Consider the following 23,471-nt stretch of genomic DNA (forward strand, 5'->3'; position numbering starts at 1 on the left):
TTGCTATTGTTCAGTCACTAAGTTGTGTCTGACTCTTTCAGACCCCATGGACTGCAGCATGCCAGGTTCCTCTATCCTTCACTATCTCCTGGAATTTGCTCAAATTTATGTTCATTGAGTTGTGATGCTATCTAGCCATCTCATCCTCTGGTGCCCTCTTCTCCTTTTGCCTTCAATCTTTCCCAGCATCAGGGTCTTTTCCAATGAGTTGGCTCTTTGCATCAGGTGGCCAAGTCTTGCAGCTTCAGCTTCAACATCAGTCCTCCCAATGAATATTCAGGGTTGATCTCCTTTAGGAATGACTGGTTTGATCTCCTTGCAGTTGAAGAAACTCTCAAGAGTCTTCTCCAGCACCACAGTTCAAAAGCATCAGTTCTTCAGTGCTCAGCCTTCCTTATGGTCCAACTCTCATATCTATACATGATTACCAGAAAAACCATAGTTTTGACTACACGGACCTGTGTAAGTAATGTGATGCTTTTACTTTTTAATACGTTATCTAGGTTTGTCACAGCTTTCCTTCCAAGGAGCAAGCGTCTTTTAATTTCATGACTGCAGCCACCATTCCGCAGTGATTTTGGAGCCTAAGAAAATAAAATCAGTCACTGCTTCTACTTTTTCCCCTTCTATTTGCCATGAAGTGATGGGACCAGACGCCACAATCTTAGGTTTTTGAATGTTGAGTTTTAAGCAAATATTTATCAAGCACTAAAAATACAAGGTGAACAGGACAGAAAGTTCCTGCTCGACATAGAGATGTTAAATACATAATCACAAATATCTATTTATCACAGTTATGGAGCACGCACCAGACACAGTGCGGGAGGCTGTGGTCACTGCTGTTGGCACTGAGTTCATCGTCCGCCATGGCGCCGGCATCCCATCATGCTTCACTTTGCTCACAGTGGCCCCAGCAGAGGTGGCCACCCCTCACCCAGCTCAGATGCAGAAAACAGATGATTTGTCTTTCTCCCCAATGGGAATGAAGCTGAGTCTGGGATTTTTGTGCCTTTGCATTATTAATATAATCTCCCTTAAATTATTATCCCCTGCTTCCCACGGGAACTGTTGAAGATGCCAATTTCATACTGATTCCGGATGCAAAGTCTGTTCTGTCTGACCTCATTGATTCCTGGGGGATGTGTTAAGACCTATGAAATATGTGGGGCTCATAAATCAACTCTGGCTGGGTTTCTGCAAACGTTTTAGTTTGAAGGAAAGTCAGTTCACACTGACAAGTCCCCCACGCCTCACCGCCTCCCAGCCTCGACCCGCCCGCCGTCCCCTGGAGCCTGTCGATGCTGGCTGCCTGGGGCAGGGCCCAGCACTGGCTGTCCCCATCTCCCCTCTGGCCCAGCTCCGACAAGCCGAGGGGAATGGGAGGTCAGTCCTTAACATCCAGTCTGATGTCTGAGGCCCTCTGGAGGGAAGGAATCCTGTGAATGTCCTTTCCCTGCCAGCCCCCAAGGAGATGGCCCGGGGACCCTTCCCCAAGCATGCACCTCTGTTTCCAAGACAAATAGGAGCCTCCTGCTGCTTGTTGGGCTCCAGAGGATGCCAATGGCAGGGCCGCACAATTGAATGGCACCCCTTGGAGTTGTGCGAGGAGCTGACCCTGGCTACAGGCGGATCCCTGACAGCCAGTCCCTCCCAGGGCAGAGAAACAAAGCCCTGGTTCCAAGGAGAACACAGCTTATCACAGATTTTTCCTAGCAGAGCCCAGGGCAGAAAGGATGGTGGAGGTAAGGTCTCTTGGTAAGTTAATCTGAGCAGATGATTCTTCACAAGCATCTTTTCCCATCAGCCCCTCAGCTACAGTGTAAATTCAATTCAGTTCAATGCTTGCCAAGTGCCAGTGGTCCAATGAAGCATGTTGGGTGCAGGCACACACCATGAACACGGTGCTGGCACTCAAGGGACAGAGATGCTTGGTCATCTTGGTTCCCCTTTGGCATCCAGCACAGTGGGAGCCATTCAAGGGGCATGCTTTGAGGGGATGATGAGAGACCAAATGTGGAAGTGAGAGAAGGTACCCCCAGCCACCTGGGTTGAACGGTGCCCATGCTTTCCTTCTATTCATCCCGTCACTCATCCATTCATTAGTTGCCAATAGCTTGTTGAGAGAGGAGGGCATGGTAACCTACTCCAGTGTTCTTGCCTGGAGAATCCCCATGGACAGAAGAGCCTGGCGGGCTACAGTCCATGAGGTCGCAAAGGGTCAGACATGACTGAGTGACTAAGCACAGCACAGCTTGTTGAGAATTCACACTGCCAGATGCTGAGGGTAAACAGTGGATGCTGGAGCAGCAGCTGCATCCAAGGAAGCCCCGACACTGTCTCAACTCCTAGCACCCATGTCCTGGTGAGAGCACGTGGACTCCTGCCTGCCCTCTGTCATATACCTGGAGGCTGCCAAGAAGCCTAGCCTTTCTGCCCTTAAGCAGGTGACCACCCAGCCTGCTCGAAGATCATCTGACTCAGGGGTCTCTAGATGATGGGTCAGCCCAGCCCACCAGCACTTCCTAGTCACCACCTCCTGGGGCAATGTGGTCTGGAGTCTGTCTTTCTGTCGGCGTGTCCACGTGTCCAGAGAGGCTGGCAGCCGAAGAAAGAGAACAAGTATACCCATCTGGCTCCTCGGCACCCCCAGAGGTAAGAGAGCCCAGAGAATGACTCAAAGGCAGCCTCTTTGGCTGAGCAGGGATCAAAGTGGAGCTGGGAAGAAGCATCAGCACATGGTTACAAATCCCCTTCCCTCCTGACAGCTGCCCACCTGGGATAAGCTGCCAGTGAGCAGCTGCCACTTGTCTGTCCCTGTGCTGGGCAGGGATTGGCTAAATGTGATGTGACAGAGGCACTGCTCATCTGTGGAGAGGGTGGTGGGAGTGATAGACAGCAGCAATTGTTTGGGGGGTGTAGACAGCACATCCTTTGCTAAAACCAACTCCAAAGGGTAAGCAAAACCATCCCATCTGGAAGAGAGGTCTCTCAAAGGGTTTATAGCTTGGAGCCAGGCACCTGTGCTGGGGGTGGCATTTGAACTCCAGCATCTCTGAATCGAAAGCCCACGCTTTCCCCACACATCACACTGCCCTCCACCACTCCCCAGCCTGTCACCCAGTCGCTCCAGGCCTTTGAGAACACAAAGATCCCCTTTCTTGGCATAACAGCAGATATACCTCGGGCCTATCAGATGGTATTTACATGAGGATGTTGTTATCAGCAGCATTAAACGTGATTCCTCATTTATGGCTTGAATCAGTTTCCTTGTACACATGCATACACTCTCCACAACACTAACACTTTGCTTTCATATGGCATTTTTACTTCTTTATTTCATCTAATCCATTCCTAACAGCACAAAGAATTCCCAGATCACTGTTTCTTGCATCACACTGGGTGTAGGAGCCGCACACATGCCTTGTGGACCCCGCCCACACACGCAGATCAGAGCCACATGGAGCTCCGGCAGAAGCTGCGAGGTGGGCAGAAAACCTCTGCAAGCAGCTCTGCTCCCGGGTGTCCAGTGGTGTGCTCACCCCACTTCATCAGAGGGATCTTTGAAAAGAAATCTACAACCTGCCTCAACGATGAAAGAGGAGGTACAATCATCTTCCTACATATCGGGAACCACTGAACATCTTTGAGAACCACAGTACCAGGCACCTACCACTAATTTCAAACACATGTAGCTAAACAGGCTGCAATGGTCCACTCAGCCCTGGCCCCAGAAGGTGACAGCAACCTCGTGCCCTCCTGCCCTGCAGCAGGGCTTGCTGGAGACCTGGCCTGACACTCGCTTTCGCCAGAAACAACCACAGCAGGGCTGGAGCTGCCGCGGCTCAGAGTCCACGTTTCCCCATCCTCCTGCAATACCGCTTGCTCTTCACACACAACTGGCTAATCCCAGAATGGAACATGATGAAAAGAAACATGACCAGACCAAGGAACATAAGGTGAGAGCCAAGAAAAAGTTGTGGTTCATTGAGAAAATGGCCATGCTAGGCAGCAGGGAAGTGCCTACCACACACACAAAGGCCCAGAGAGTTCCCGTTCAGCCCCAAGGCCAGCCAGTGCCCTGACCTCACCGCGGTCAGGGTGAGGTCACCTAGGCCTCACCTAGGCCAATCCCTGCAGCCAGCTACAGCTGTGGGTAGGTCGGGCTTCCTCATAAGTGGAGGACTGGCATGGTCCCAGCAGAAGATGTCACTGAGTACGTGGGCTGGTTGAAACACACAAGTAGAGAAGGACCACATTACAAGCAATCCAGGTGGGAAGAAGTTAACAGAAAACCCAGGCTGCCTGGACACAACCATCATCTTCCCCAAGGACCAGGGATTGAAGAAATCATCTGGTCTAGGGCATGTGTTTTGCAGACCAGTGAAGCCATGGACCTGTTTCTCAGAGTAATGCTTTTAATTGCATAAATTATATTCATAGGATTACGAAAGAAACCAATAATACTGGAAGTTATCAAAATATTTTTTAAACAAATGTATAATATATCTTAGAAATGACAAGGTTGAGTAGTAGGTCTAGTATCTCCCACAATTTTGCAGTGATGGCAAGTGGGACTATTTCAAAATACATCAAGATCTTCAAAGTGTGTCAGAATAACTGGTACAGCTCTAATGTGATGTATAAATATCTGTGCTTCTCTTGTCAATACTGCCACAGGTATTGCTAAGCGTCCTGTGGTTTATTGCCTATATAAAGGCAGATAATGTTAAATTTCATTAGAAGTTAGTAGGGAAAAAAAGATGAAAACCGATCTGCTAAATTCTATCCACAGATCCCATAGTAAGACCTCTAATCCCTGCTTTTTACAGATAATAAACCTTAGGTCAGAGAAGCCAAGTGACTTTCTTAATATCACTAGCTAATCTGGGAATCAGAGAACATTTCTTACTGATGTCCTAACTTTACCGCTACAGCATGATGCTTCAATTTAGGCTTTAAAAACATTTCTTTGGGGCTTTTTGTTTTTGTTTTTCAACAAAAATAAAACATTCTTCTAACAAATTTGAACAATATGGGAATTACATTAAAAATAAAGTTTCTACCTTTCTTCAAATACAGGCCTATCTAAGGGTAGATAGATGGGATGGTAGCTTCCCTGGACCAGCAGCATCTCATCATCCAGGAGCTTCTGCAAAATGTGGAGCCTCAGGCCCCACAGCAGACATGCCAAGTCAGATCTTCCCCACAGGTGACTTTGGGGCACATTCGTATGTGAGAAGAGCTGTCCTGGACACCCTCCTGGAGTCCCTTCTCTGCTGAGTTCCCCTTGGAAGCACAAGTAATGCCAATTCCTGCCACCAAAAGTGGTAAGAATTCAACCCTCCATTCTCTAAAAGGCCTGTACTCTCTTCTTGTTGTTGCTGTTTCTGCTGCATAACAAAGTGAATCCGCTCTGCATGTACACATGTCCCTTCCCTCTTGAGCCTCCCTTCCACCACCACTCTCCCATCTCACCCCTCTAGGTCATCACAGAGCACCAAGCTGACCTCTCTGTGCTATGCAACAGCTCCCCACTAGCTATATATTTTCTGCTTGGTAGGGTATAAATGTCAACGCTACTCTCCCAATTCATCCCACCCTTTCCTTCCCCTCCGTTCACATGCCCATTCTTTACATCTGCATCTCTATTCCTGCTCTTAAGTCTAACTCCCAGAGGAAAGAATAAACAATAGCAGAATAACAAGACTAGGAATACGGAGTAGCAGAATTCATCACAGAATGATAAGATCTGACACACCCAAAACAGTATAACAACTATTAACCCTTACAGAAAGCCAGCCTCCATGCTAGACAAGTTATGTGAACTATCTCAGTGAAATCTCACAAATATCCTATACTAATAATTGATACTGTCATCCCGGTTTACAGATGGAAAAACTGAGGTTCAGAGAAGTGAAAATGTTTGCTCACTATCCCAGCCAGTGACTAGGAAAGATCTGAAGCAAGATGGGACAACCTGAGTGCGGGCACTGCACATGATCAGGCTTCCTAAGGCCCAGTTCACAGGGACATCTGAACAAATCTGTATCCTGCCTCCACCTGGGTCCCCTCCTCCCTGGGCCTGCCTGGTCTGGTCCCAATTCAGCAGCTAAACAGCCCAGTGTCTCAGCTTCCTGTGCTTCCCTCCTGGTCTCATCCTGAGGACTTGGTTTCAAACCTGTATTTTAAAAAATATGAAGAAAAGCCTGCAGGAGCTGCCCCATCCAAGCACTCCTGCCCTTGTCTTATCAGCTGGGTAGTTTGTTTTATTTCACAATTAAATAAATTCAGGGTTCACCAGCATCTCAAAGCACAACCTGACTGAAGTCTCATAAAGTACTAAACTGGGCAAAGCCCAACAAGGTCTGCAAGGTGAGTGAGTACCAAGTTCAGTTTTAGGTCATTTTAAAGGTTTTCAAGAATTAGGACCTTGGGTCTTCCCTGGTGGTCCAGTGGTTAAGACTTCTCCCTTAACCACTGAGTACAGATTCAATCCCTAGTCGGGGAGCTAAGATCCTGCATGCCACACACAGCCTGGCCTAAGACATTAAATAAATTAAGTTATAAAGATTAAAGCTTCCTTGCAAAAGAAAAAAGAAGACCAGATATCAATTAAAAAAAAAATTAAGGCACTTAATACATTTTCAGACTTGATGACTCTCTACAAGTTATCATCTCAAGACCTGAGAATCTTTCTTTTCTCAATTAACATTTACCTAGTGATACCCTATGCAGACACTGGGTGAGATATTTTCACATGTTATCTGTGAAATACGCATTGTTGTACCCATTTTACTGATGAAGAAACTGAGGCCCCAGTCTCATACCTAGGAAGTAGCCAAACCAAGGTGAATATCAAGGCCTGACTGGCTTCTAAGCCCAGCCCTCTTCACTCCAGGAAACAGAGCCTTTTCCTGTCTGCCTTCTCTTCGAAAAATCTCAGGAACCTATCAGAGGCCGCCAAGTATTTCAGTTGCTTGTTCCATGACTAATCGCCCTTCCTTGACGGTAAGCTCTGAAGACAGTCCCATGGCTGTGCCCAGACTCCCTGCCCCCCTCAGCGCCTAAGCCAGAGCCTGGCACCAACGAGGTGCTCTATAAACAGGGATTGACTACATGTTGGCTGACTTTCAGGAAAAATAACTCAAGAGAATGCTTCAGGCCAATGCCATTCATCTTCCAAAAGGATCCATATGTGTTCCTCTCTGCCTGCTCAGGCGCTTTGATCAATGAGAAAACCCTGGGCCAGAAGGAAGAATAAAGATATTGCTTGTAACTTCACAAATGACCAGAGGAATTCCTGTAGTCCCTGGGGCAGTGTGGTTCTAGTAAAAGGCTGCTTTCTCAATTGTGAAACGTCTCATGAGCATTAGTTATTGGTGGAGTCCCTAGTTTGGCCACAGAGCCAAATTGATTAGCAAAGCCAGAATGAAGAATGTCCACCCAGAGAGGTGACAAGTTAAGCCACAAAGGAAACAGACAAGCCTAAAAGAGTGGCATCAACATGAGGAACCTTAGCCAAAGTCCTGTTCTCAGAGGCAGTGTGATGGTAGAAAGGTTCCTGAGTAGGGGTTCATATTCTGAATGCCTCAACCACTCAGCTTAGCTCACCCCTCCCTGAGTCCTCAGCATCAACCCTGTTAGCCCCACAGCATCCTGCCTTTTAGGTACCAGTTCCATCCTCCTTGCCAATTAACCAAGTCCATCTGGTTCTCCAATCTCTGAGATGCTGACCATCAGCTCTCCCAAGGGGCCAGGATCCAAGGGACACACTTTAACCAGCCATGGGTCCCACTACCCTCACAGAGGTTGCCCTGGTGCTGAACATCCCCAAGCCAAGATGCCGGTTTTCTTGATGACACAAAACTTTCTTAGTTCATGTAATTCTTGTGTCACTGTTCACTAAGCCTGCAGAGGTCCTGAGTGATCCAGGTTTACATCTAGGGGTTTGTGGACTCAAACCTGAGGCCAAACTTTGTTCCAGAAGGAGCAGGGTCTACGGATCTCCCAAGTAGAACCGAAAACAGAGAGGTCAAGAAGGAAGCTCAGAGGCTCAGGGGACCTGGGCTCTGAGTCTGGCCCTGCCCAGCCTGCAGAGACAGAGGACAAGGAAGGAAATTGCTGTCTTGGAAGTGGGTACAAAACCCAGAAGGAGCAAACCTCAGTGAAAGTGTCCACTTGCTTCTTTAAGCTGGACTTACTTACAGTTGATATGCAGAAACCGGACATGCAAAGAAGAACAAGGACACTACCTAGAAAACAACTGGCCCCAAATTTAAACTTAAATTGGATCAAGTCTCTAGATCTAACTATTACCAGTTTACAGAAAAATAGATAGGATGAAGAAATACGCTAAATCCACTCCAAGAACACAGCAAGCAAGATATCAAATGTAGGAAATTCTACAGGACAGACAACTCAGCCTCTTCAACAAATAAGTGCGAAAGAGTCAAAAAAGATTAAGAAGCTGTTAAGAGACTTGTTGATCAAATGTAATTTGTAGACCTTACTTGGATCTGATTCTAAAAAAAAAAAGAAAAAAAGGACATTTATGAAAGAATAATAGAAATCTGAACTTTATCTGGATATTAAATGATAAAAAGGAATTATTGTTAATTTTTATAGGTTTGACAATGGTATTGTGGCTATTATTTTTTTAAAGAAGCTTTATCTCTTAGAGACAGATACATTTTGAAGTATTTAAGGATATAACGATTCGATTCCTGATATTTGCTTTAAATTGATCCACTGGGTCAGGGTAAAGAAGAAACAAGAGTGGGTCTATATTGACAATTACCAAACTGGGTGACAAGTAGGTAAGTGTTCACTTTGTTTCTTCTGCTTTTGTCTAGGTTCAAAGTTTTACAGAACAAAAATTTATTTACCAAAAAAAAAAAAAAAAAAGGCAAGAGAAAGCCCTAGTTTTTCATCAGGGATCCAGGACTGACTCCTGTGAGGCTTGAACCTTGACCTTGTTCAGCCTCAGCTTCCTCATCCAGAGCCTGAATGGATTCAAACCCTGGGTCAGCCCCCACCTGCTGTATGTACTTAGACAGATTCTTAACCTCTTTGTGCTTCAGGGCCAAAGAGAATAACAACAGGCCTGCTGTATAGGCTTGTGGTGAGGATTCAACATGTTCATTCAGGTAAGCATCCCAGCACACAGCACCATGTGCTTGCTATTATTACTACTGCTGCTGCTGTTCCTGTTGTTGAGCATTTTCTGTGTTGAAGAGGAGGAGGAGAGGCCCCTTGGACATGTGGTCCTCCTCTCCCACAACATCCAAGTTTGAAAAACAATAGATACATGCATATGTACAACAGAATCACTTTGCTGTACACCTGAAACTATCACAACATGGTTAATCAACTATAATCCAATATAAAAGCTTAAGAAAAAAGAGGGATTCCTTGGTGGTCCAGTGGCTAAGACTCTGCTCGCAATGTAGGGGGACCAAGTTCCATTCCTGGTCAAGGAACTAGATACCACATGCCACAACTAAGAGTTTGCATGCCGCAGCTTAAAGTTCCTGCTTGCTGCAATTAAGACACTGCTAAGCCAAAGAAATAAATACATTAAAAAAAAAAAAAAGAATACCCAAGTTTCAGAAACACTTTTCAATTCTCCACATCACACGCCACTTGCTCTAGCTTCCTCCACAGGATCAGACCTACGTTCACCCCCTCACCTCCTCTTTTCCCAGCAATATCCCCCTCTGGGTTCCTTCGGTTCCTCCCCACCTTCCCCCCACCCCCCACCCCCCACCCCCCACCCCCCACCCCCCACCCCCCACCCCCCACCCCCCACCCCCCACCCCCGCCCCAGCCTTGCTTCCCCGTGGCCTGTTCCCAGGCCCCGCCTCTCTCATTCCTCCTGGGGCCTCCTCCCTCTGACGTCCCCTCTCACAATGCCCAGAAGAACCAGTGTAAACCAGGAAAGGCGGGGTGGGGTGAAGGGAGGCGGGGAGGAACCCGGGACTTATAAATACATAAGGCTGAACTTTTCGGAAGTGGACGGCCCGGTGCCAGTCCTCGCTAGGGTTCCTGGATTGTATTCTCCTTACAAAAGGGCCATTATGAGGCTCCGCATCTCCCGTGAGACAGGTTGGAGGCCGTAAAAGTGCTGACGTCACAGGGACCGGGAGATGAATAGGGTTCCCAGCCGCGTGCTTATTCTCCAGTGCTGGGATCCTGGGAAGAGGGCTTCAGGGGAGGGGTCGCATTGGAGTTCCCAGCTGTCCCCCAGAAGGGGTCTGCGGGACTGCCTCACGGCCACCGAGACCCGCCCCCGCTGAAATCCTGGAGTGACTCACAGGGTCCTGACAACCCCTTCCTCACTTCAAGATGTGCACGTGGTCACTCGGCTTCTCCAGCCCCACAGGACATCCTGAAGAGCAGCTCCCCACTCCCCAACTCTCTTTCTCTGCCTTTTCTTCCAGATTATTCCTTTTCTACCAAATGAGAGCAGTCACGTAGACGAGTGAGGAAAACGTAGGCTGCTGTCAGCAGAGCAGGACCCCCATCCTACCCTTGTAATTACCTTTCTTGGTGGAGTCCACATCCCCGTTTTTATAGAATGAAGAGGCTGTGGTTAAAGACTGTTAAAGTCCCTTTCAGTTACACTGGCCTATTGTCCTAGTGGTCATAAGGAAGTGCATTACTATCTTCCCCACCAGCACTTCAGTCCGTGACTTGATTGGGTCCTGTATTCTTTTTCCTTGAACACTCATCTATATTCAACGTGACCATCACTCAGCTCCTTGTCCCTCTCTCTCTCACACACACACACACATATTTTGAGATCAGTAAGAATAGAGAAGTTTGGACAAGGCGTATCCAATTTTCCCTTTTGCTCTGAAAGACACTTTGTTTGCATATTATTTCCATGTAGTCAAATGAAAATGCACACTCATTTGCATGGTCATATAGAAGACATGACAAAATCACCAACACACCTCCCCAGCAGTAGGTTACAACGCCACCTTCAGAGCCCTGGAATGGGACCAACATCAATCTCATTAAGTACCCTGATGGTCTTGCAAACTTCCAGGGCACAGGAAGGAAATATTAGAATTTCAATTCATATTTTATTTTGATCACATTCTTTAAAATTTTCTACGTCTCACATATGCTTTACACTCCTCAAACCATATGAGGCTAACAGGATATGTATGTAATTTATAAACATGCATGTAATAAGGGTCCAGGTTCAAAAAGATTTTGCAGATGGAGCGTATGATCAAAAAACTTTGGAGCGATCATCACTCTAGACCCACCTTCCAATGTTGGAAACAGTTGCAAAGTTTTGGTCCAACCAAAGCTTAAGCAACGAGGGGGGATACTGGGTAACCCTCCACGAAAGCCACACTGGCCCACAGAGCTCCAGCACTCCCCCAGGCACCATCACAACACTTGCCAACAGCCTGGGGACCTAATGGCATATGGCATCTCCTTCTTCCCCAAGATCCACTCACACTATGCACTCCCATCTACAAGGTTCCGCTTGGTCAAAAGACTGGTCCCCAGCCAAGGAACCCACTTTCTTTCCAGAACAATTGGCCTTGTCCCTCAAGGCTTCTTTTCTTTCAGGAGCAAACATTCCATTCAAGGGTGTGTGATGTTGAAGGCTCTAGAAAGCTGGTCCCTTTTAGATCTTTAGATCCTCTCTCTGGGATTCAGTTAGTATGTTTGACCAAATATATTTGTTATTGAACAGAGAAAAAACATGAGCTTGGTCTTCAAATAGATGGATGATAGATACAATTGAAAGACAGGTAGGTAGATAATAAATACGTAGATGATAGATAAGATAGATAGGTGAATATATAGATGAAAAGAAAGCGAAGACAAAGTGGCTTTCTGGAGACGACCTTGGGCTGGACCTGCTGGACAGGAACGTGGCTTTGCCAGCCTAGAGGAAGCCTAGGACGCTGGGCTACTCACCCACACACTGGTTGCTTTCATCCATCTGGTATCCAAAGCGGCATATGAGAGGCCTGGAGATGGTGGGGTAGTTTGGAGCTGACAGCGGGGGTGCAGCTGCTGGGTAAGAAGCTGAGTAGGGGTTGGAGTAGGGGTTGGAGTAGGGCCCTCGGTACACGGGGTTCGTTCGGGGGATGCACAAATACCCGCCGTTTTGGTTGACACACATCATGTCTCCTCGGCAGGCCTCAGGGATGGTCCGGCATTCATCAACATCTGCAAGGCCACAGAAAGGACAGGTGTTAGCAGCCCCTCAGCCACATGGTGCAAACTGAAGCAGAGCTCTGTGCTGACAGCACCAGGAAGGACCCCAACCATGATTTACCAGCATCTGCTCCCAAATACGTAAGGCAGTACCTGGCCCATCACCATCTGGTACTACCCAAATATTAGCTGAACTGAATCAAATTGACAAGTCATCAAATACCCGCTACCCTGGACTGTCACATGCTTAATCCAATTAACCAATCCATCATGTGTTTGGTCCTGTCCAACTCTTTGCAACCCCATGGACTGTAAACCACCAGGCTCCTCCGTCCATGGGATGTCCCAGGCAAGAATACCAGAGTGGGTTGCCATTTCCTCCTCCAGGGCATCTTCCCCACCCAGGGATCGAACCCACATCTCCTGCATCTCCCGCACTGCAGGCAGATTCCTTACTGACTGAGTCATCAGGGAAGCCCCACATACTTAGCACTTTTCTCTAAATGAATCCACATTGTAAACCCAAGTGTGCATATTTTTTCATCTTACATGATGATAGCAAATGAAAAAAAAACACTATCAATTGTGAAAAATAGAAGGTAAAAGTAAAAATAAAATATAAAACTATTAAAATAAAGAGTGTTTTTCTGTGGATGTATCACCCAAAAGCATCTCAGGTACTCTTGTGTGTCCATACGACACTCAGGAAACACTGGGATGGTTCTCATCATTGTACTCAATTCTATTCCAAATAACAGCTAGGCAGGGAGAAAAAGTCCCTTGTGTCCAGAAAGACAAGGCTTGGCCAAGAGTGAGTTACTTGTTAGGAAAGTGGAGACTTACTTGAGAGTCAGCTCACACGATGCCAACAAACAGGGCCCGCTTCCAGCCAGGCTGGTGCTCAGTCTGTTGTGTCTAGAGTTGGGGGTGGGGTTTGGGGGTGGGGGTAAGTTCTCTAGAAAATCAGCCTTGCTGGGCGGGGAACAGAGGAGGCCCGGACTGGGTTGCCAGCAGGAGCAGCTGACCTGACCCTCTCACCAACCTTGGGGGGTCTGTTCTCCGTGGGACCAGAGGCTGGGGGAGAGGGCCCTGAATCCTGACAGCTCACCCCGCCACCTCCTCTGAGAGACTCGTGCCAACTCCCCCCTCAGCAAAGGGAAACATGGAGCTCCATTTTCTAGCTGTAAGCCTGAAGTCATCATTAAAACTGGGGGGCCAGGGAAGACGGCTGTCATCCTTCTCTGCATCCACTGGCACATCCTCACGCCCCTTCACCTTGAGTCAAAGCAGGAGCCTGGAGCTTCCAAGTCATGGTTTTGTTCCTCACTACCCATCATTCTTTTCAACCCTAAGCTCAGAGATTACAAATGATTTGGCCTAAATCAAATATAATTTAAAAGATAAATATATTCCCAAGATGGGAGCCGTATTCTTTTTCTATACTCTATGCTTCGTCCACAGCACGCTATTCTATACTCTGATTGTCTCTCTGGTCTTTGCTGATGCTGTTCCTACCACTTGGGATGCTATTTCTCAGGATCTTATTCATCCTTCAACACCCAACTCTATGCTTCATCCACAGCACACTATTCTATACTCGATTGCCTTCCTGGTCTTTGCTGATGCTGTTCTTACCACTTGGGATGCTATTTCTCGGGATCTTATTCATCCTTCAACACCCAACTCAAATGTGACCTCCATGAAGGCTTTCTTTATTGACCTCAGACAGAAGGCATCACTCTCTCCCTTACTTCTCGAGGGGACATCACCTCATCTTGGCAATGACTTTATTCCACTCTGTACAGCTCACTCCGCCTAGGTCTACCACCCCCACTAGATGGCGTGCTAGGAGAAGAGCCCTAAATTGTCCTCCTTGGAACCTGCATCCCTGCTGCTGGCTCAGCTGGTAAAGAATCTGCCTGCAATTCAGGAGACCTGGGTTTGATCCCTGGGTTGGGAAGATAACCTGGAGAAGGGAAAGGCTACCCACTCCAGTATTCTGGTCTAGAGAATTCCATGGACTGTACAGTCCATGGGGTTGCAAAGAGTCAGACACAACTGAGCAAATTTCACTCACTCACTTGGAACCTGTGACTACATTAGGTTACAAGACAAAGAGGAATTAGGCATGGATGGAGTGAATTTAAGGGTTTCCCAGGTGGCTCAATGGTAAAAGAATCTGCCTGTTAATGCAGGAGATGCAGAAGATGTGGGTGCAATCCCTGGGTCGTAAGGATCCCCTGGAGGAGGAAATGGCAATCTATTCCAGTATTCTTGCCTGGAAAATTCCATGGATAGAGGAACCTGGAGGGCTACAGTCCACAGAGCTGCAATTCCAAGGAGTCAGACACAACTGAGTGACTGAGCATGCATGCACTCACAGAATGGATTTAAAGCTAATCAGAAGACCTTGAGATGAGAGGATTATCTGGGATTATCTGGGTGGGCCCAGGGAAATCATACAAATCCTTAAAAGTGGAAGAAGAGGCGAAGGATTGGTCAGCGAGATGAGGCAACAGAAAAAGATGTGATTAGAAACATGTGAGGGACTTAACTTGTTGGCTCTGCAGGCGGAAGACCAAGGAAGAGGCCAAGGAAGAAGGTGGCCTCTAGAAACTGAGAAAGGCCTTCAGCTGACAGCCAGCAAGGAAACAGGGCCATCAGTCCTACAACCGCGAGAAACTGAATTCTGTGGAATGTAAATCAGTGTAGCCACTACAGAATACAGTGTGGAGGTCCCTCCAAAAGTTAGAACTAGAAATACCATACAATCCAGCAATTCCAATTTGGGGTATATATCCAAAGGAAATGAAAATAGAATCTTAAAGAGATATCTATACTGCTATGTTGACTGAAGCATTTATTCAGGCTAGCCAAATTATGGAAATATCCAAAATGCACATCAATGGATAAAGTTCATAATGATAGATGTGATATTATTATCAATTAATATCATCATCATATGAATAATATAATATTAATAATAATCATATGACTATTATTCAGTCATGAGGAAGAAGGAAAAGCTGCCATTTGCAACAACATGGATAAACCTTGAGGGCATTATGCAAACAGAATTTATGAGTTTAGGCAAACAGAGAAAGACAAATGCTACAAGATATCACATATGTAGAATCCAGAAAAGCCAAACTTAAAGAAACAGAGAGTAGAATGGTTGTCATCAGGGGCTTGGGGGTGGGAGAGATGAGGAGATGTAAAATGGTACAAACTTCCAGCTAGAAGATAAGTTCTAAGGAACTAATGCACAGTATTGTGAGTATTATGAACAATACCTATTGTGTACTTGAAAAATGCTGAAAATAAATCCTGAATGTTCTCACCACAAAAAAAAAAAAAAAAAGGTAATTATGTGACAGGAGGGAGGTGTGAGCTCTAAGCTATGATGGTCGTCACACTGGAATACATAAGTGGATCGAGTCAACACACTGTACACCTTAAACTTGGACACCATCGTATGTCAATTATATCGCAATCAAAATACAAGAAAAAAGAAACTGAATTCTGCCAGCACCATCATGAGCAAGAAAATGGATTCTTCCCTCCAGTCTCCAGAAAGGAACAAGGCCCTGCCAACACTTCAGTGTTAGCCTGGTAGAACCCCCATCAGGCTTCTGACCTGTATATCTATAAGATCATATAGTTGTACTGTGTAAGCCCCTAAGTTTGTGGCAATTTGTGAAGGCAGTCCTAGGAAACTGACGCAGATGGGGAGCTCCTTGATGGCGGCGATCAAGCCTTCCTCATCTTCGCCCTGTCGCACAGGGCTTACCAGTGCTGGGCACAAAGAAGGTGACCAGCGGAAGAGTTCATTGATTTCAACCATCCCGTGGCACTGTTTCTGCCCATTTCTGTGGGCAAGGCTGGTACAGACTTGACAATACTGAACACCAGCTGAGAGAGAAACGGCCCTGCGATGGCGCTGTGGCTGCACCCCCGCCCTGAGAAGGACCTTCAGGGCCTCATACCTAAACACTGTCCTGACGAGCGGTCCAGGTCAAAGCCGTTAGTACACTGTTGCTGCAGGAAGGAAGAGAAAAAGGAGAGGTCATTTTACTTACTTTTTTTTTTTTTTTACTACAGAAGCATTCTAACTGCATCACAGAAAGTACAGGAAATGGGTAAAGAAACAAGGCATTTGTAACACCAACATCTGTGTTATAACTTAGGTATTTTTTTTACAATCATTTTACACCTAGCATCACTTTTTAAACTCCCGCATCATTGTATCAAAATGCCCAGTTTTAGCAAATGGTTACTGGGGCCTTTTCCTGCTCTAGTTCTGAAGAGCAATACTAATCACATCTGATGTGCCCAGCGAGGCTTGCCCTGTACTCACCCCTTCCTGGGAGAGAATATTATTGCTTTAAGGTCAACTACTCTCTTTCTTTGGGGGCTATTTAACTCCTTTCCAGTGCCCAGCATGAGTTCTTTGGCCCCTCTGAAATCTTGTACCTGATTACAGGGTCTGTGTATAAAATAAATCTACACAGTGATGTAGTCAGTTTTCTAAGAGAAACAGAATTGGGGAAGTTCTTCCGTTTTAACCTCAGGAAGACAATTACACAAAGATGCTTCCAGAGATAGCCAGGTCTCAACAGCTCCCGAGGGTTGCAGGCTTCCCATACAACTTGAGTTACAACTTCATGCATTTAGAAAAATCTCATGGGCTCAACAATCAACCTCTAGAGCTGACATGTTACAGGAATAAGTCAAGGAGGTGTGGTTTTGCCTGGCTTTCCCTATGGTTTGGGGGGAGTTAAACTTCCCTGAGCTATGGGTTGATATGTGGAGATGGTAGATTCAGCTGCATTCCTGGGAGTAGATTCAGGTATCTTAGGGCCTTGGGGCAAAAGAAATGGAATGAATGAGCCAGGAGGCTGTGCCATAAAGTTCAGAAAACCAGTATATGTGGTAAGTCTCAACCTTCGTTTGCTAAGTGCAGGTGTGGGTTCAAGTCTACTGACTGGCTTCCAACTCTCACTCCAGCCCCCACTCACTGCATAACTTTTCTATGCCTCGGTTTTCTCATCTGTAAAATGGGGATGATAGTACTTACATCTGAGTGGTTGTAAGGACTAAATTGTTAATGTGCCTAACATGCCTATAATGCAATAAACACTATATTATAAAAACAGCCCTCTCTGGATCTAGATGCCAACTGTCACCACAGAGCTATAATGGAGAATGCAAAGACCTTTCCAAGGCCTAAAAGTCTTTGGTGGGACTTCCCTGGTGGTCCAGTGGTTGGGGCTTTGCCTTCCAAGGCAGGCGGTGTGGGTTTATTTCCTGGTCAGGGAGCCAAGTTCCCATATGCCTTGTGGCCGAAAAAAATGAAATGTAAAACAGAAACAATACTATAACAAATCCAATAAAGACTAAAAAAATGGCCCACATCAAAAAATTAAATCTTTGCTACTTTTCTCAAGATTCTTTCCACCACCAATGAAATCTATTTCAAAATTCTTAATTTTGAAAAAACATTTAAAAGATGTGATCAAAACAAATGTGAATTAAAATTCTAAGATCTCCTTCCTAGACCCTGAAAGTTTGGGAGAGCATTGAGTGTTTGGTTGGTCCTGTTTCAGGGCTCTGGTGTACACAGCTGAAACCAACAGTTGGAGGGGCTGTGTTGGTGATTTTGTCCTGACTTCTATATGTTCATGTACATGCATGTGCATTTCCATTTGACTACGTGGCCCCTCAGCCCTGCTCAGAGGTGGGGCTTCTCTCATTTCTGAGCTGGAGATGCAGAAAGGCTGCCCTGAGCTCCTTAGGAGGGATCTGCCACATTTCTCAAGAGCTGACACAAACATCACTTTTGTAAAGTCAGGGATACTGCAGGCTTCTCCACATAGCCCCGCAGGAGCTTAAGATCCCCCTTCACACTCTTCCCAGGGGTCTGGGCCAGAGCCGGGTCTTCACTGGTTGGGAGCTGAGTCACCCTTCCTCTGCCCACCTCCTCCAGTTAGGACACATACACACACACGGGCAACACGGGGAGAATAGAGAGGCACCACTGCCCAGAAACACTAGAACATGCTTGAGTTTTTAGCACTTACCCAACGAACACAAATGAGGCAGCATGATCTGATTATAAGAGCCTTGGATGGCAAATCAGGACACCAAGGTCCCAGCCCTGCCACTTATAAACTGCACCAGCTGGGGCAAGTCTCAGCTTCCCTGAGCCCCAGCCTTAACCTCTGTACAATGAAGAGCTAGGCTCAGGTAAACGACACGATCCTAGGATTCTAAAATGCATGGCTGGACACCCTCAGCCTGTTTTTTAACATACTTCACGACAAGTAACAAAATAAAAATCTTACCTGTGCATTCCCAGGAGTTGGAAGACAGAGAGCCAGAACGGTCACGGTGAGTATCCTGTGGGAAGTAAGAAGTTGACGTAAACGCCCAAGACACTTCCAGCGCCCGGGTCTGGGGTTATATCTGCATCTTGTGCTGCCCGTGTGTTTACAATGGTGACCCCACCTTGTGCTTGTATTTGGAGGGTGAGGGGCGTGCTCGAGTAGCCGGGGACATGCCAGATGTCCCAACCATCCCGAAGAGAACTACGCCCCTTCCACTGGTTTCATATCAACATATCAACACAACATAATGTGTTAGATGGCATTTTTTAAATAATTGAAAAAAATTTTAATGACATGATTGATTTACAACATTGTGTTAATTTCTGCTGTGTAGCAAAGTGATTCAATTATATACATATGTTCTTTTTCATATTCTTTTCGATTATAGTTTATCACCAGATATTGAATATAGCTCCCTGTGCTATACACTAGGACCTTGGGTTTTTTTGTTTGTTTGCCACAGTGTATGACTTCAGGTGGCATTAAAAACAAACAAACAAAAAAATCAGGGCTTCCCTGATAGCTCAGTTGGTAAAGAATTTGCCTGCAATGCAAGAGACCCCAGTTTGATACCTGGGTCAGGAAGATCTGCTAGAGAAGGAATAGGCTACCCACTCCAGTATTCTTGGGCTTCCCTTGTGGCTCAGCTGGTAAAGAATCCACCTGCAATGCAGGAGACTTGGGTTCAGTCCTGGGTTGGGAAGATCCCCTGGAGAAGGGAAAGGCTACCCACTCCAGTATTCTGGCCTGGAGAATTCCATGGACTATATAGTCCATGGGGTCGCAAAGAGTCGGATACAACTGAGCAACTCTCACTTCACTTTAAAAATAAACAGTTTGACTGCTTCAAAGAACAAACCTAACACCCACCACTGTGGTATTAATAATGTATTCACCACTGCTTGACCTTCACTCCTGACCCAAGGGGACTTGCCTGCATTTTGAACATCTTCACTCTGAAATGACTACAGCGTGAAGGAGCCGTTGTGCCCCCGGATGATGAAAGTACAAATGTGAAGCATGTGAGTTCCCTGGAATGGAGGTGTCACAGGGAAGACACACGCTCCCAGAGTGCACCTCACACAGACCCAGATGGAGGACAGGACATGAGGACCCAGGCAGCCCCAAGAAAAAGGAACACAGTGGACACTTAGAAGGAGGTGCCAAGAAACTGTGCATCCACTTTATATCCATCAGGTGGCTATAGCCAAAAAAGCTCAAAGCTAGTAAGGCTGTGGAGAAACTAGAGCACTTGTGCACTGTTGCTGAGAAGGTATGCTGATGCAACCACTATGGAAAGCAGTCTAGATGTTCCTCAAAAAATTAAAAATGAAACACTATATGATCCAGCAATCCCACGTCTGGGTATACACACAAAAGAACTGAAAACACAAGCTCAAAGAGACTTTTGTACACCGCTGTTCACAGCAGCATTATTCACAACAGCCAAAAGGTGGAAGCAACCCAAGTGTCCATCACCAGATGAATAAACAGTGTGTTACACACATAAATGGAATACTATCAGCCTTAAAAAGGAATTCTGACAAGTGCTACAATACGGATGAATCTCAAGGATCTTATGCTAGGTGAAACAAGCCAGTCACAGACAGACAAATACTGTTTGATTCCATTTATATGAGGGACCGAGAGCAATCAAAATCATAGACAGAAAGCAGAATGGTGGGCGTCAGGGGCTGGAGGGAGGAGGGATTAGGGAGTTGTTGTTTGTGGGTATAGAATTTCAGTTTTGCAAGATGGAAAGAGTTCTGGAGATTGATTGCACAACAGTGTGAATGTACTTAACACTATTGAACTGGACACTTAAAAATCGTTAAAATGGTTTTTAAAATAATCTATGCAAATACAGAGCTTTATTTGGTGCTATTATTACTGAGTTCAATAGAGGGTTTATCTGAGCAACTACTACTTGCAGGCAGAAAAACTACAAAACTGGCACAGACGCTGCTCTGGAGAGCGGGTTGAGGGGCCATCTGAAACAATAACGTCTAGACACTTTGGTTAGGGCATGGATAGAAACACCCAATGAGCACCAGGAGAGCCAGGCTGGGGCTAGAGAAGGTCAGGGAAGACTTCCTGGAGGAGGTGACCTCAAAGGCTTCTTCAGTAAAGCAGTGGACCTGGGACCTGTTTGAATTTAGTGACCTGTTACGATCAATATACACCTTCACTTTACAATCCCTCCCTTTAGAAAAAGAGAGTTCAAAAGACTACAAAGCTCACTCAATCCATGACACAAGGTTCATAGGAACGAGCAACGCTGGGCTACTTGGAGAGCCCCAGAATTAAGGTGAGGTTCAGAGGAAACAGGACCCTGATGTGGTGCTAGGAGAGGCAAGCCCACTCCCTTCATCTAATCCTCGACCTGAAGAATAATGACCCTAAGAGTCCACAAGCTTTCGTTTCATCTCAGCGCCTGCACGAGACAGGTTCTAGAACGCCGGAGACAGCTCTGACCTTATAAAGTGCAGAGCCAAATCCCAGGGCTTTTTGATATTTGCAAAGGCCAGATTTATATCTGGAAGGAATGAAAGAACAATAACAAATTTATTTTCCAGGCTGTATATTATGAATTTCAATGTTTTCCTGTTTCTTCACATGAAGTTTCCTTTCGGTTGGTTATAAAACCCTGTCTCATTTTTGTTGGAGACAGAACAGGCTGACTGCACATAGTGGACTTCAAGACCTAGTAGAAAAGGCATGCTAACCCCACGTCTCCCCTACCCCTGACTCCCCCGCTCCCTTTGGCCAGAGGGCAGTCCCAGGACAGGTCTCCCCTGAGAGATCCCGCCCCAAGCCCAGCCTCCTGGAAGAGCCCCAGCTGGGGCCTGGGGGCCAAGTAAGCTCCAGGCTAAATGAGACAGTTTTCCAAAAATGAAATAACATCCAAGCATCCCTGCTCTGACAGTGTCACAAACAGTTACGTTTGTCATGAAAAACTTCAGAAAACTCCAAGATAAATTAACTACAGGAACCCTGGGGATCCTCTGATGTTCATAACTGGTCCCCGGGACTTTCAAAAACAGGTGGGTCCACCTATTTTGTGTTCCATCCTCAACTGGGAGGAAAACCAAGAGGGACCAACCAGATCTCAAATCTCAGGACTGTCTGTCAGAGAAATTCTGGTCCCCGATCCAGGATGACAGGATTACAGCTCCATTTTCAGCACACACACACACACACACACACACACACACAAAATCTGTCTAAAGAAGTTACGTTCTCAAGAGTTCCCTGGATAAAAACTGCAGATGTAATCCAGATAAAGTTCTTCAAGTCTGAAGGATCACTTGACTGGAACTGCAATTTCCTTAAAGAATATCAAAATGTTTGCTTACATGCGTTTCTGTCTGCAGTCCCCACTTTTCATTGGCTCGAGACTTCTGGGTCGCATGCCCTTTGTGAATCCCACACAGACATAGAGCAAATCCAGCCCTGGGAGGTGCAGCTAGCTTGTTCGCTGGTCCAACAGCCGATGCAGCAAAATAACTGCTAGTGAACTAGTAACTGATCTCTCAAATTAAGAAAAAAATTTTTTTTCTTTTTTTAAATTAAAAAAAGAACAAAAAAAACGGCACACAAATCTGCGGCCCTTTCGGAAAAGAAAGAGGAAAACCAAGCTCTGAGATTTTTGCTGTGCTCTGTCGGATGCTGGCTTCTGAAACTGTCTTATAAAATACCCACTCCCAAAAGAAGACTTCAAGATGGAAATTACAGAGGCGCAGCTTTTTATAATTAACAATATCATTGCATCACTAGCTAATGCCTTTTCCAATATCCTGACACAGCCTGAATCACGGCCATAGCCATTTTCCACCCATCGGGTTTTGAGTAAGGTTTCCAGACCCTGGAGGGAAAAAAAAAGTCCGGAGCAGAGAACGTACCTTTTGAATCCTGGCATGTCCAAGATGCGTGGGCAGGAGAAGCAGCTGGTGGGGAAAAAGAGGAAGAGCTCTCAGCGCCACGGGACCCCGGAGGAGCAGTTCCTGAACTTCGGCCTCCTCTGGGCCTGTGGGGCTCGCCGAGACTTTTATTCCAGGGGGGCCGAGCCGAGGCGTGGAGAGGAACAAGGGGAGAGCCTGGGTCCTCCGAGCCACTGGAGAGCCTACAGAGAAAGCACCTGGTTTTGCTTAGCCCTCTTCAGTAATTCAGCATTAAACCAATTGGAGGAGGAATGTTAAAAATGAACACTTCATTTTCTAAGTATGTTAAACAATGCAAATGGGGCCTCAGTCTGGACACAGCTGGTTCAGATTACAGCGCTCACCAACTGGCTAGACTCCTCACAACAATCTTGGGGCGTCTGCCAGGACCAAGTGCTCAGCGCTGGGAGGAGAGCCCTTTCCCGGCGGAGCAGTCGCCCTCGCTTGGGCTCCCAGCATCTCTATGGAGGCGATTGGCGGGCAAGTGCAGGAGGGTGGGGTGCGGGGCGGTGGGTGGGCGGGTGGCTGGGAGGGCCCGTTGACCCTTTACTTCCCACCCGGGGAGGAGGTCCCCGTGGCTGGGCAGTCGTGGGCCGAGGCGGGGGCGACGATCTAGAGCATCAGCACTTCGCCGAGCCGTCGGGACACCCGGGAAAGTAACTCCCACCCTGGGAAAAGACTGACTCGAACTCGTGACAAACAGCGACAGGGACTAGAGTCTTTTGATTTATTGGGAAACCAGACCCATCGAAGCAGAGGCTTGGGGTAAGCCGCGGGAGACTCAACGATTTTCCAGAAGGGGTGGGGAGCTTGAGGGAGTGGGAGAGAGGAGGAGGATGGAAACTGGCTGACACGAACTCCAGACGTCAGCTTGTGCAATGCAGATCGGAGAGGACACGCTCAGGCCCGGCCTCATCCTGGGATTCTCAGGGCCATGTTCTTGCTTGAATCAAAATTT

General features: G+C 46.6%; 1 protein-coding gene across 3 annotated transcripts in view; it reads right to left on the reverse strand.

Moving 5' to 3' along the window:
* FBLN5 (fibulin 5) overlaps positions 1-22,971 on the reverse strand; it is a 93,086-nt gene extending 70,115 nt beyond the window's left edge. Inside the window, exons 1-5 of one of the 3 annotated variants that reach the window (XM_061395119.1) lie at positions 22,858-22,971; positions 22,475-22,695; positions 18,531-18,585; positions 16,173-16,224; positions 11,944-12,198 (exon numbers count right to left, since the gene is read on the reverse strand). In XM_061395119.1, the coding sequence (XP_061251103.1) occupies positions 11,944-12,198; positions 16,173-16,224; positions 18,531-18,585; positions 22,475-22,491 (379 nt within the window). In that variant the 5' untranslated portion in view covers positions 22,492-22,695; positions 22,858-22,971. Of the gene's footprint in view, positions 1-11,943; positions 12,199-16,172; positions 16,225-18,530; positions 18,586-21,928; positions 22,287-22,474 lie in introns of those variants that run through there. The other 2 variants (XM_061395118.1, XM_061395117.1) reach the window with 2 other exon arrangements.
* Positions 22,972-23,471: the final 500 nt, after the last annotated feature.

Source organism: Bos javanicus, chromosome 21 (genome assembly GCF_032452875.1).
Source record: "Bos javanicus breed banteng chromosome 21, ARS-OSU_banteng_1.0, whole genome shotgun sequence".
Taxonomy (NCBI): domain Eukaryota; kingdom Metazoa; phylum Chordata; class Mammalia; order Artiodactyla; family Bovidae; genus Bos; species Bos javanicus.